This window comes from Scardinius erythrophthalmus (assembly GCF_964197995.2).
Source record: "Scardinius erythrophthalmus genome assembly, chromosome: 19".
Lineage (NCBI taxonomy): Eukaryota > Metazoa > Chordata > Actinopteri > Cypriniformes > Leuciscidae > Scardinius > Scardinius erythrophthalmus.
Genome location: NC_138239.1, coordinates 8,708,146 through 8,722,276, shown reverse-complemented (window position 1 = coordinate 8,722,276; position 14,131 = coordinate 8,708,146). Strand labels below are relative to the sequence as shown.

General features: G+C 38.6%; 1 protein-coding gene across 1 annotated transcript in view; it reads left to right on the top strand.

Moving 5' to 3' along the window:
• The window catches only part of stard9 (StAR-related lipid transfer (START) domain containing 9), a 50,016-nt gene that overhangs the window by 22,005 nt on the left and 13,880 nt on the right, over nt 1–14,131 (top strand). The window contains exons 4-21 of the mRNA XM_081348007.1: nt 1,316–1,432; nt 1,516–1,548; nt 3,528–3,586; nt 3,717–3,829; nt 5,768–5,910; nt 6,771–6,838; nt 7,210–7,307; nt 7,383–7,583; nt 7,665–7,762; nt 7,854–7,931; nt 8,499–8,576; nt 9,383–9,562; nt 10,200–10,254; nt 11,029–11,154; nt 11,276–11,358; nt 12,048–12,109; nt 12,445–12,617; nt 12,932–13,394. Of these exons, the coding sequence (XP_081204133.1) occupies nt 1,316–1,432; nt 1,516–1,548; nt 3,528–3,586; nt 3,717–3,829; nt 5,768–5,910; nt 6,771–6,838; nt 7,210–7,307; nt 7,383–7,583; nt 7,665–7,762; nt 7,854–7,931; nt 8,499–8,576; nt 9,383–9,562; nt 10,200–10,254; nt 11,029–11,154; nt 11,276–11,358; nt 12,048–12,109; nt 12,445–12,617; nt 12,932–13,394 (2,228 nt within the window). The remainder of the gene's footprint in view (nt 1–1,315; nt 1,433–1,515; nt 1,549–3,527; nt 3,587–3,716; nt 3,830–5,767; nt 5,911–6,770; nt 6,839–7,209; nt 7,308–7,382; nt 7,584–7,664; nt 7,763–7,853; nt 7,932–8,498; nt 8,577–9,382; nt 9,563–10,199; nt 10,255–11,028; nt 11,155–11,275; nt 11,359–12,047; nt 12,110–12,444; nt 12,618–12,931; nt 13,395–14,131) is intronic.

Genomic DNA, 14,131 nt, shown 5'->3' with positions numbered 1-14,131 from the left:
GTTTGAGACTTGAGAGTGCTTTTGGCTCAAGTCCAGTAGTGACAGGGAGAGCAAATTAAAAAGAGAGTGCTGTGACATTGAAAAGCATCTAACTTGAGCTGAGTTCAGTGGAGAGTGAGTTAAGATGGACTTGTCTAACAAGCTCCCTCACTGGTTCTTTCAAGCTGAAGAATGGAACTCAGGATAATTAGAGTAAGTCAGACAGAAGCGGCTGGTAGATCCACTCTCCCTGCAGACAGCATCCCAATTAGCCTTCATTCACACCCTACACAGAGACCGGCCTGGCCCCAGGACTCTTCTCATCTCTGCCAAATACATACCTGGGTTACAATACCCTGAGAGAGTCTCTTGTTTTGCTGACTCACTGGGTTTTCAGTGGACGTGAATGTCAAATTACTTTCTCTCTCTCTCCCACACCTGTAGTACACAAAGAAAGATGTATTTTATGTGTTTAGTTTTGTAATCCTTTTCAAAGTTCATGAAGATAGACAAGGGTGTATGAAAAACAAACGTTTGTGTTGGTTTTGTTCGTTTCGGCTCGCTGGATATGGTGCTTTATTCACAAATGTTTTGTGCGATATTCCAAAGTTACATTCACAAATTTGGATGGAAATATAGCTACTGTGTGGATGGTGGATGTCAGTATATGTTAAAGGTACAAAACAGATTTTAGTAGCTGAAAAGGGGCTGAATTATCTGTAAAAATGGCAGTTTTACAGTGTACAATCCCTCTTAAATTACTCATCTACACAGTTACTCTACAATACATAATGGGGGTTGTTGATATGGTGTGCTTTTTTAACATGTCAGACTGGCATGTGTCAGTGTATTATGAAGTGTAACATAAACACAGGGTAAATGCCAGCGTAGCTCTGAGATGGACAACATGCTGTCAAGGAGATTTCGTTTAGACACAGGAGTTCAATGAATTCTGAAGAAAAACAAACTGAAGGAAGAGAAAGAGGAAAATAGAGCAGTCCAAGTGGGGCTGGTGATAGAGGAGTAGGTCTCTGTGTTTTCATTTCTCCTCTCCTTACAGTTAAAAAGGCCAAAGCTTGATCTCCACTCGCTCTGAGGGTCTCAAGCAAACACAGATGCAGCACATTCTCTTCGCTCTAAACATACACAAACATAGGCAGGCAACCTTCAAAGACCAGGTTGGCTCTCTCTCTCAAACAAACATGGATCAGCAATAACGCTCTCTCAACAAACTCATTCAAAGTATACAGAACAAGAATTTCAACACCTTGAGATCCAGGCAGGTTTTGCACTAACCTAACAAAATTTGTCTAAAAAAGTGTGTCGTCTCCTCTAGGTGTTTCAGGACCTGGGTGTGTGTGTCCTGTCTGGGGCTTCAGAGGGGTATAACGTGTGTCTGTTTGCGTACGGACAGACGGGCTCAGGGAAAACGTACACCATGATGGGTACTCCGGTGAGTAACAGCACTAGCATGAGATAAAGTCATTGATGAAGCTTTATTTCAACCTAAATATTATGTCGTCTTCATCTTTGCAGGACTCCATTGGGCTGACACCAAGGATCTGTCAAGTAAGATGCACACCAGTAATGTTTTGAAATTTTAAAAAGTTAATTTAATGTCCTAATTTAACTAAGGCCTAGTCCTGGCTTAATCTAAGCCCTGTCTGTGAAACAAGGCCATAATTTCTTTCATCTTCAAAATACAGTTGAATGTATTTCTGTCCCTCCATTGAAAGTCCATGCAACCAAAGTTGATACTTGAAAAAGTTGTAATTTTTGTCAATTTATCATTTGTAATATTTGCGGAGATTGTCTGTGATCTTAATCCCGTGCGAATTGGCCATGTCTGTAATTTGTTAAGTAAAAATTCAAAATTCAAAATAAAGACATTGGGAAAAGTAATCTATATAAATCAACCTGTTTTAAGCATGTCTTTTGAAGTAATGGTCTATTTAAATAGAAAATGGAAGATCAAATGAGCTTTCTTGACACACATGCATCAAGCAAGTACAGTTGAGCTTCTGTTAACCATATTTGATGTGCTCTAATGTGTTGAACAATGATCATAATTGTAAACAGAAGACTTGGATTAAACAACTCAATTCAGATGAATTACTTTTATGGGGCCCTATCTTGCACCCAGCGCAATTGACTTTGTACACAGACGCATGTATCATTCCTATTTTGCACCCGCGCAAAGCGCGCTTTTCCCTCCACAGAAGCACGTCGCTAAACTAGGGAATGAACTTGCGCTCCCAGGGCGGTTCAGCGCAAAAAAGGAGGCGTGTTCCGGCGCAAACGTTCCTTCATGCTATTTTGCAGGTTTAGAAAACAGTTGTGCCACTAACCAGGAAAAAATTGTTTAAAGTCAGTGGTGCGTTGCGCATGTTATTCATATGCTATTTTAAGGGCGCATGCTTGGCCATAATCAATGTAGCGTGTGCACAACGCGCATACACTTTGATTCTCTCATCTACACAGAAGCAGCAGTTTTCATTTTTGCAAATCATACATTATTACGATAGATAGATAGATGGAAAAAGCGTGTCTGCTCTTAAAGGGAATGTGAGATGTCGCTCTGATTGGTTTATTTCACGTTACGCCCAAACCACACCTATGAATAATGAAGCTACTTCAGACCAACCCATTTTAGATTTGCGCCGGGCGCAAGAGTCATTTATCCCGCCGGGAAAATAGCAACAGCGCCAAGACCCGCCCACAAAGTTACTTGCGCTTTGCGCTTGACACTTGCGTTTCAGATCGTTAAAATAGGGCCCATGATGTCTTTATGAACTTTTTGAAGCCTCAATTTTTTACTTTTGTGGACTTTCAGTGGAGGGCTGAAAAAATTCTCAGTTTTTAATAAATATATCTGCATTTGTGTTCTGAAGATGAACGAAAATCTTTTTTTGGGTGAACTATCCCTTTAAAGGAGAACTCCGGTCAATTTTAACATTGAGCTAATTTTTTTGTACATTTGGAGTGCTGTCAATACAGAGAACAACGACAAAAATCGGTGTTGCCTACACCGAGTTATTCTATTTTTAAAATTTGCACCCTGTTGACTTCAATGGGGCAAGTACTAAACCTGCTTTTAGCCTCTTAACATCCTTGATGTGTCATTACAAGTGCACAGAAAATGTGAGTGATTCCTTCAGAGTGAACACGAGTGAATCTGACTGCAGTAGATGTGCAAGATATGTATAAAAATGATGTTATTTAAGCCAGCGCAAATACCTGTGTTTACATCCTGTTTTCGGTTGAAGTCCAAAGTAGTCGATTGCCGAGTTCACGCGCATAGGTTTAGTTACCTATGATCAAGCGCATGAACTCGGCAATCGATTACGATCTACTGCAGTCAGATTCACTCGTGTTCATTCAGAAGGAATCACTCACATTTTCTGTGCACTTGTAATGTGAATGTTAAAATTGACCGGAGTTCTCCTTTAATAATGACATATATTTACCAGCACTGCCACTTTACATTATCCATGGCGTTATCTTTGAAAGTTTTCTTACAAAACAAGCCTTTTTTATCGTTTATTAAGGGTCTATTTAGGTCTGAAGTTGACTCGACTGATGGACAGAGCTGTAGAGTTGAAATAAGGTGAGAGGAAACCCTTGGATTCTTTTCCTTTGACACTTTCGCAACAGTACCAACAAACATATGCTGAGAATGAAGCAAGAAAAATGTCTGTAAATGAAAGCAAATCACAACCTTATGTTTTCCCTCTCAGTTTTTTAGAGATTTATAATGAGCGTGTCCGCGATCTGCTGAGAGGTGCGGAGCAGAAGAAGCCAGCACCCCTGAGGGTTCGAGAACACCCAGAGAAGGGGCCCTACGTGCAGGGTGAGTGTTCACACGGCAAACTTTAAATGGCTTTCAAGCTGATTTGTTGTAGAAAGAACTAAACTGGCAAAGTAAGTCTGGTGAATCTCCTCAAACAAAGTCAAAATGTAACTTACACTTATGAAAACACTAGTAAAGCGCTCACTGTGTTATAAAGTTTAATGAATGGTTGTATATTTTTATTAAAGAAGTAATTGTGTACATAAGTTATTCGTTCCTTACTGTTTGCATTTGTAACTCAGGGTGTGTTCACACTTGGCAGGTTTGGTTCGATTAAAACAAACTCTGGTGCGATTGCTCTGTCATGGCGGTTCATGTAAATAAGTATGAATGCTGCCATCCAAACCCTGGTGCGCACCAAACAAGCGGACTGAGATGCTGAAAAGATGGGTCCAAACAATCGCTGGTGCGGTTCAACCGAAATATGAATGTGTGGCGAGCAGGACGAGTGGCGTGATTACTGATGAGCGACACCTGCGCAACGCACCGGTCTCGTATCTCTCACGGAGGAGCAGAAGCATAAAGGGGGAGCGACGACAGTAGAGATCGAGAGAGGACAGGCCTGAACTTGTGTTGTGTTTTGTTTAATTGTGACAGCAGTCGTCCGTGAGGGGCTGCTGTCTTTACTTTTCGTTTTGTATTTTTTTTTTTTTTTTTTACATTCATCAACTTTAAAACCAAACCAAAACAAATACAAAACGAAAAGTAAAGAATAAAATCTCATCAGTAATCACGCCACTGCCACTCTCTCACGCCCCTCGGCCTCGTCCTGCTCGCCACAGAATGCCACACAGACCAAAGACATCTAAACTAACCAAAAACAGGATGTAATGTCACAAGATGGGGCCCTTAAAAAGGACAGAATGCTGAAGCTTACCTGTTTTTTCTCATTATAGTCACGATGTTGCCCATCACAGTTCGGTACAGGCGTCAGAAACACCGTCTCCTTGCAGCAGATCTTTATTTGTGTGCTACGGAAGACTCCTTTACACATTTTATAAACTTTTCACGAGTACTGGTCAAAATATACATATGCACATACAAGCCTAGAACACAGCATTGTTTTGGATGTTCAAGTTAAGTTCCGTCACAATTTTTTTTTTTTTTTTTTAGGTTCAGTCTTAAAATGACAGTGTGAATGCTAAGCGAACCAGGACTAAATGTATTGTTTTCTTTTTTTAGTCCAGACCAAAAGAACCACGAGAACCGAACCACAAGTGTGAACATACCCTGAGTTCCCACCACAGCTTGTGTTGAGAGTAGCCAATTTGTAGGCTTTGCTCTCTCTCTCTTCCTTCTTGTCCAACATCCAGTCATTGTGTGTATTAGGAGAAAGCCCAGTGCAGCAAAGGAAGTGACCTCACTTCCATGTGGCTTCTGGGAGCTGAGTAGAAAGGCATTGTGTATTGACCAGATGTCTTTCTCAAACATGTAAACACAGTAACTCCAAAAAGTATTTGGACATAATGGATACTTGAAAAGGTTGAATTTTCCTAGCATTAAATAACAAAATACATACCTTTTCTCATAACTGTTCTGTTTTTTTTTTAACTTATTTGCTAATTCCCAAAAGATTAACAACCAGTTGGAGAACCAGAACTATATTATAATATGTATATATTATACATATATTACAATTTAAAACCTAACAAATGAAAATACAATGTAAATGTTTTGCTTGAAAAGTTGTGGTCACTGTACGCACATGCACATTTAAACTGAGGCTAAACTCCGACCAAATGACATCATAAAAGACCAATTAGTAAATGTTTTAGCACCGCAGTCCACTTTATATTAAAAGAGGATTTTGCATCATTCTCTTCCTGATTTTGTTCCTTTTACAGTAATCTGAGTGTCATTCTCAGGCAGGAAGAGTGTATCTGTGACTCAAATTGTGGAAAGGATGATGATGATGATGCTATTATGTGTTTATCATAGGTCTTTCTCAGCATGTAGTTACCGACTACAAGCAAGCAGTGGATCTGCTTGAGGAGGGCATCGCTAACCGCATCACAGCCGCTACACACGTTCATGATGCTAGCAGTCGATCTCATGCCATCTTTACTATTCAATACACACAGGTTTGAATCTCTGATCATGTCCATAGCATCTGAAGATCTCCCATTTGTCTTTTTTTTGTAAAAGCAAACTGCATTAAACTAGTGTTGTTGTATGACTGGTTAAATCACCTTAAAGCTCTTAATGGCTGCAAGTCACACTGGATATTTTCTTTCTTCATCATCCAAGTGTCAAAAAATATAATTAAATGACCTCTACATTACCATTCAAATGTTTCGGGACAGTACGCTAATACTTTTATACAGCAAGGATGCATTACATTTATCAGAAGATTTCTGGTCCTAATAGAAATTGAACATAGAATTGAAAAGAGTTGAACTTTCTATTCATCTGCAAAGAATCCTGAAAAAATGTATCACGGTTTCCACAAGAATATTAAGTAGTACAACTGTTTTCAACATTAATAATAATAATAAATGTTTTTTTAGCACCAAATCATCATATTAGACTGATTTCTGAAGGATCATGTGACACTGAAGACTGGAGTAATGATGCTGAAAATTCAGCTTTGCATCACAGAAATAAATTACATTTTACAATACATTCAAATAGAAAATAGTTATTTTAAATTTTAATCATATTTCACAATATTACTGTTTTTCCTGTAGTTTGATCAAATAAATGCAGCCTTGCTGAGGACAAGAGACTCCTCTCAAAAACATAAAATATCTTACCGACCCCAAACTTTTGAATGGGACGCTGTAAAAATTATTTTTAGAAGTTGTAAATAAAACAAAAATTGATGGAGTATGTTTAAAAAAAAATAAATTGTTAGCAATTTCTGAGTGAAAATTGTTTCTACACCCATTTTCTTTTCCAGTGTAGTGTATATTGTAGTGTGAATAGTGCTTTCTTTTTATAGGCTATTCTAGAAAATAACCTTCCTTCAGAAATAGTGAGCAAGATCAACTTGGTGGACCTGGCTGGCAGGTTAGTGCCTTTGTTTAACTTTAAACAATCATTCTTTTCAGGCAGTATAGATCCTGTAAAGTCAACATCTAGATCAAGGATATCCAAATACAGTCCTGGAGGGCCACTATCCTGCAGAGTTTAGCTCAAACTTGCCTCAACACAACAGCTTGGATGTTTCTAGTATGCCTAGTAAGACCTTGATTAGCTGGTTCAGATCTGTTTAAATTGGGTTGGAGTAACCAGGAGCAGGATTGGACACCCCTAATCTAGAATGTGGCTTTTACTGAACATGATAGAGATGCCCCCTAGTGGGTGATCTCTGGAATGTAAGCGCAATGGTGAAGAGTAAAGTTCTGACACTGACTCTGCCCCTCTTTGTGCTGTGTCAGTGAACGAGCAGACCCTCAATACTGCAGAGACAGAATAACTGAAGGAGCCAACATCAACAAATCTCTTGTCACCCTTGGCATTGTCATATCCGCTCTTGGTAGGCACTGGCCTTCTTAACTCTTATCATCCTTTCTTATCTTCCTTGTCATCACATTCCACTTTGTTTTTCTAGCCCAAAACTCTCAGATGTTCAGCAGCAGTCAGAGCATTAACAGTGTGCTCAGTGAGGGTGAAGGGAGCACCGTGGGCAGCCAGTCCAGCTCTCTGTCGGGCAGCGGGCGCAGGCACTGCTTCATTCCCTACAGGGACTCTGTCCTCACCTGGCTTCTCAAAGACAGTCTGGGCGGCAACTCCAAAACCATCATGGTTGCAAGTAAGTCATTCAGCATGGTGAATTGATGGTGTTTGTTGCAGTGCCAGAAGAATTGATTCTGAGATGTGTTTTTTTCGCCAGCTGTCTCGCCATCCAGCAGCAGCTACAATGAAACTCTGAGCACCCTCCGCTATGCAGCTCATGCCAGGAACATCGTCAACAAGCCAAGAGTCAACGAGGTTTGTCCAAATGCATTCAAAATGTCGGCACAACATGTTTTTCTTGTGAGATGAAGTTAAGGAATCTAAAAAAAAACGTGTTTTACCTCAGGACGCCAATGTGAGGTTGATCAGAGAACTGCGAGAGGAAATTGATCGTCTGAAGAGCATGCTGCTCAACTTTGAAATGGTATTAGAACGTGTCTGTGTCCTGACTTTTTCATTGTCTACATATTTTAGTAATCATCATTGATATCTTTTGAATGCATAAACACTGCAAATTCATCCTGTTTTAAAATTGGACATTACATTTTCATGGAACTTTAAAACTTCAATTTTGGAATACAACTTGGTTAGACATATAGTACAGCTTTGATTATATTTTTTTTTTTGAGTCCAAATTATTATGTAGACAACAGTTGTTTTTGAGTCCAAATTATTGAGTCCAAATTATTATTATGTCCAAAATCCTTTGCTCTTTCGGGTCATGTCTTCTTTAAAAAAAGACCAACCTGTCAAGCCATTTAGAACATATTTGAGGTTTACTAATTAACTATATGGAGTGACTATCCAAATTTCACATCAACAATAACAGACACCAGTCTTCTTGTCCTGTGCTCTTTGCTGCAGCTTAGGAATGGACACTTGTCAGGTGCCTGGTTAGGATATGGTGTCACAAGGCCAATGATGTTAGCCAAATTTCCATACTCGTATAAGACAAAAGTTGCTGACTGCTAATTGTTTTTTCCATCCACAGCAGAGGAACCCCAGTCCGTCTCTCAGTGATGAGAGAGAAGGTAGCTTGTCTGATATAGTCCTACAGAATGAACTGAAGGTTAGTTCACGTCCTTGAAACGCTCAAGTCTGTGTTAATTCTGTGCTCGCTCTGTAGGAGCTCTCCTTTATGTGCACTGCGGTTTAAAAGTTTGGGGTCGATTAAGATTTTTAAATGTTTTTGAAAAAAGTTTCTTATGCTCACCAAGGCTGCATTTTATCGTGACTTTACTTCATGTAATTGCAACTTTATATCTTGCAATGTGACCGTTTCCTCATAATTACTATAACAAAAAATACAGTAAAACGAGAAGTATTGTGAAATATTATTAAAATAAAAATAACTGTATTTTAATATATTTTAAAATGTACCATAATTTATTCATGTGATGGCAAAGCTAAGTTTTCAGCATCATTAATCCAGTCTTCAGTGTCACATGATCCGACCTTCATCATTCTAATATGCTGATTTGCTGCTCAAAAACATTTCTTATAATTATCAATGTTGAAAACAGTTGTGCTGCTTAATATTTCTGTGGAAGCTGTGATATATATTTTTCAGGATTCTATGATGAAAATAAATTTCAAAAGAACAGCATTTATTTGAAAGATAAATCTTTTGTAACATTTTAAAAGTCTTTTTATATAAAGGTATTTATTTCTAAACAAAAAATTTAAATCTGACCCCAGACTTTTGAACAGTATTGTACTTTTATAAGGAATTCTGTAACTGTTCTGTTACATTTCTCATGTTACTGTCTTCCTAGGATGATTCACTTGTGTCGTTTTTGTGTGTGTGCGCGGTCATGTGTTTGCCAGTTGTCTTTTCACTTGCTTTTTTCACAGTCGCTCATGTTTCCTCTGCAGGTGGAGCAGCTGACTAAAGACTGGTCTGACAGTTGGTGTGATAAGCGAGCTCTGTTGGAGCGCTACAGTGTGGACATTAACCAGGACAGGGCAGGAGTTCTCATCCGCTCGCTTCTGCCCCACCTCATCGCTCTAGAGCCAGACGTCCTCAGCACAGGCGTCACTATCTACCACCTTCGGGTAGAATTATTCAGCTAGTTATACATTGCTTTTCCTGTCACATCCATATTGCCTTCAGCTAGTCTTTGCTCTACAAAATCCTTTGCTCTTTCGGGTCATTAACCAATGATTCTTTCTCTTTTCCCTCCAATAGATTCTTCCTTCACCTTTATTTCTCTTCTGTCTTTTCTTTTCTTGTTCTGTGTGCAAAACTCTTGAGATTCTTCTCACAGGAAGGTAAAACAGCCCAGAGCTATGGTCATGTGGTCCAGATATTCGCCCTCTCCTTTTTCACTTTCCTTCTTTCGTACTTTTGTGTTGTTTGTGCTGGAACATTTTAGTGAGTTACTCAGTGGTGTATGTAAATCTGTGTGAAGAGGTTAATCCTGATAGCCTGTAAAAAAACTCAAGACTGCAATTTCAGCAGTTTCCTTGCTTTAAAAGTTAAAACCACCTGGGAATGATTGTGCGCCCTTGGAACCAGGCTTATATAAGCAGACTTTTTATCCTTTATAAACAGTAGACAAATCCTGTGCTAGGCTTTGAGGTGTGAAAGAAACAAAAATTATGAAATGGAAGAAGAAAAGGTTTCATTCTGGCCATGCACTAAATGCTCACATTGACTCCTTTTAATGTGTGTTTCATTTTGGTGCTATAGGAAGGGGTGACGAGAATTGGGCCTCAGGGCGACAATCTGGAAGAGCCTCACATAGGTATCTGATATTCATCTCAACATTTTTATGGTCCGTTTACATCTGGTACTAACAGTGCTGAATAGAGTTCTGCGGGGATGATGCAGTTTTGTAGGCCAAAACCTGTGACCTCTAAAAAGTTAGCATTTTAGAACTTCCGGTTTCATTGTCCTGAAATCAACAGGTTTTTTGAATGGGGGTTTTGGTTAAATGCCTGAAATCAGGTCTGTGGTTAACACAAACTCAAAATATGTTTATGTTTTATTCTAAGACATAAAATACATCAGTAATACCCCTTGTGATGTTTTTTAAAAGCTTTTACTCATCTTTAAAAGGTGGTTGCTAACAATTGGCTAAATCGGACTACTGAGGTTGTCGGGGGCATTAAACATCATTATGAACAAACATTATGAAAACTCATCTACTGATGAGTCCACTTTCACAGCCTCATTGTGTTTATAATCATGCTCTTGTAATTATTCTATCTTAAACTTTCAGGGAACAAAAAGTGGTCAGAAGCTTAGTAATGGTTATGTTGAAGTCATGAAACTGGTGTAGATTGTCTATAGCCTACGTTTAGCTTTTTTCATATGGCGACTGTATTTAGGCTTGCGTCTTGTGATCCTGTCACTCAAACCACTTTCAGAGGTGGTCAGAGATGCATATTTTGCCACATCGCAATTGTAGTGTAATGTGTTAAGATTTGACATGTGTTGAAACCAGTCTGAAGACCTGTATGGCAATATAATAGTTTGAAGTGGACAGCAGTGATTAACTTGCACCTCAAACCCTCAGTCTTGCCAGATGGTTCCTCCTGTGAGATCGGAAATAAGAGCGGGGTGGTGACTCTGAAGCCAGTCTCAGGGAACATCTGCATGGTCAATGACAGAGAAATCACAGAGCCCTGCAGACTTGCACAAGGTAAATGCAGTGTGCAGAAAATTAGCCTTCATACCTATTTCATGTACGAACAAAATAATTTGTTTACATGACATATTTTGATTATCCTGATGTATTATTGTGTATCTCTATTTCCCTTAAGGTGCAGTGATTACCTTAGGAGGACTCCATAAGTTTAGGTTCAACCATCCTGCAGAGGCGGCTGTTCTGAGGGAGAGGAGACTGGTACAGTCCATGCTTTGTAATGCATAAATCCACTTAAAATGACCTTGAGATACGAGGGCTGGAATATTTTAACAATGTCTTTTGTACTTTTTAATGTGAAATATTACGTACAAAAATGAAAAATATTTTCTTACTAGTCTAAAAAAAAAATCTTCCTTTTGGGTTTGGAATGACTTGAGGGTGAGTATATGATGACTGAATTTTCATTTTTGGGTGAACTATACCTTTAGGTTTTTAGTTAGTGGTCCTAAAAAAATAATATTACTTGTTTGTAGGCTTTTTTTTTTTTTAGTTTATTAGCATATTTTGTAGGTCATCTTTTAATTTATTACTCAGTCAGCCTTATTTACTTAAATAGTGGGCAATTTTAAAGGGAGACTTTAAGAACTTTAAGTTACATTCCTAGAGATATTACTTTGATTTGTGCTAGTGCACTATTTTTGTAATAAACTCAGAGCAATTGTATTTCTTAAATCTAAATGCCTAGCCAAGGTAGAAACCTTCTGAAAAATAATGTCTCTGATCCAAATCTGTTGAGAAAAATCTGATTTATTGAGGTATTAAATGTGTTTTTTTTAGGGCTTTCAAAGTTAACATACAATTAATTAATTAACTCATGAAATGTCTAATGGCATTATTTTTTATGTAATGCAATTAATGGATATAATGTAAAATGTTGGTCTTTGCAGACCAGTGAAGGAGGTTTGGTCTACAGCTCTACAGAGCTCAGCCTACCCAGTTCTGACACCAGGTAAATATGATTTTTTAATTCAAAAGCAGTACATTTTCAATATATATATATATATATATATATATATATATATATATATATATATATATATATATCGTTCAAGTTCATGATGTTTCTAAATGTTCCTCTGGTAATGAGCCCTCTGGAGAAAATATTGTTTATAGAGTTGTCATGGTGTTGCTTGGTTACTATAGGGAGTATGTCGAAAACAAAAGAAATGAACAGTGGAAGTAAATTACACTTGTGTTAAAAGGTCTCTGATTTTTCAGCACTATCTGTCATTTTTTGGTTGACTAGTGCATCATCCGTAGAGTTTGCGTTTGTTGTGTGCTCAGGGTTGCTGGAGCAAGTGTTCATGAGAGCGGCAATGGGACAGCACCCAGACATCGACTAGAGGAGCAGCAGTGGTACATAGAGTGTCTAGGAGAGGAGATTCAGATGGAACAGAAAAGAGCGGAAAGAGATCTGGAAAGAGAGCAGGCATGTCTCCGACAGCAGTATACTGAGAGTGAGTACAGAAAACACACTGAGTTGTGCTTAAATGCTGGATTCAATGCTGAATTGCACTTTTGTTATAAGAGAGTTTACTGCTATTTTTATAGCATTCAGGAAGGTTGAACTGAAATACTATATTATGTTCTTCAGCAGAGAACTTAAAACATAGGCTTTTAAGTAATGGATTAAAACCTTTCACCCTAGTCAAATACTAAAGCAAATGAACCTTGAATACATGACAGTAACTAAGAAATTGTCCTTTCAAATTGTTGTTTCAGTTGTGTAGCCTTGTGCTTCTCTAAACTCTGGTTTCTTTTGCATCTAAAGTCAAGCGGTGGATCTTGCAAGAAAAGCAACGGCTTGCAGCCCACAGGGAACAGGGAACACTTGAGTCAGGGATTCAGACAGATCTCATACTTCCTATTGGTCAGGGGACTGAGAAAGAAGGCAGTGCTGAAACAGTCCCACTATCACTCTTAATGGGTGACAGGAAAAGGGTGGTGCAGGAGGAACTGCTGAAACATCATGCATTGCGCAGAGCTGAGAACCGTGTGCGCCGCAAAAGGTTACATTACCAACTGGAGAAGATAGCACGAAAGCGTCATCTGTTGGAGGCTAAGCGAGAGCTGCAGAGGATGGAAAATGAACTTCTACAAGGAGGCGATGAAGCCTTGTCTCCAGAACTGGGGTGCTCCTCAAAGTTCAGGGGACGTCCAATGACTTTACGAAGACATTCCTTTTCTGCTGATCTGCTGTCCCGATTGTATCCCCAGCACACTCCCATTTTTAGGTAGGTGTAAACCAGGTGAATAACTAACATTGGGTCTCATTCACTAACTGTGCATTCGCACAAATTTGTGTGAAATCTGCATACGAACTATTTCACAAAACAAACATGATTCATCTATAACTTTCACAACAGAAACCACATGTACACAAAAACCCAAATACTCTCAGGGGCATTATAGCCCAAGCTGTGAGGTTCCTCTGAATAAAATCTCAGATATGCGCATCTAGAGATGGCTAATAAGAGATCCGTAACCTGGGTCTGTATAAAAGGTTTTATTGTGTTTGAACTGGTTTTGAGGATCGGCATTTCTTTAGGATCTTGCTGCCAATGCTCTCAGGCCAGAATGCATCTTTAGAGAGCATCTTATGTTTGCTGAGAATGAAGAAAGGCTCTAAAGGAAAGCTTGTGTGGAAAGTACTTATATGGAGATGGTTTGAGAATGCAAATTTTATGCAAATTACTAACCTTGTGCACACGATTGCTTATAATACCTCACTTCGTTTATATAATAAATGTATTAACGTTGAATGAGCTGAAGAACAAATTCATGTGTGTATGTTGTGAATTAGGCAAAAAAAAGTGATGTTTTTTTGTGAATAAGACCCCTGTGCCTGTTTTTTTAATTTACCTGGTCAAAAGAAGGAAGTAGTCAATTTGAATGAGCAAAGTTTTATTCATGTGAAGATAACACTTAATTTAAAATAATAATCACTATCATTACACCAAGAACAGTATAT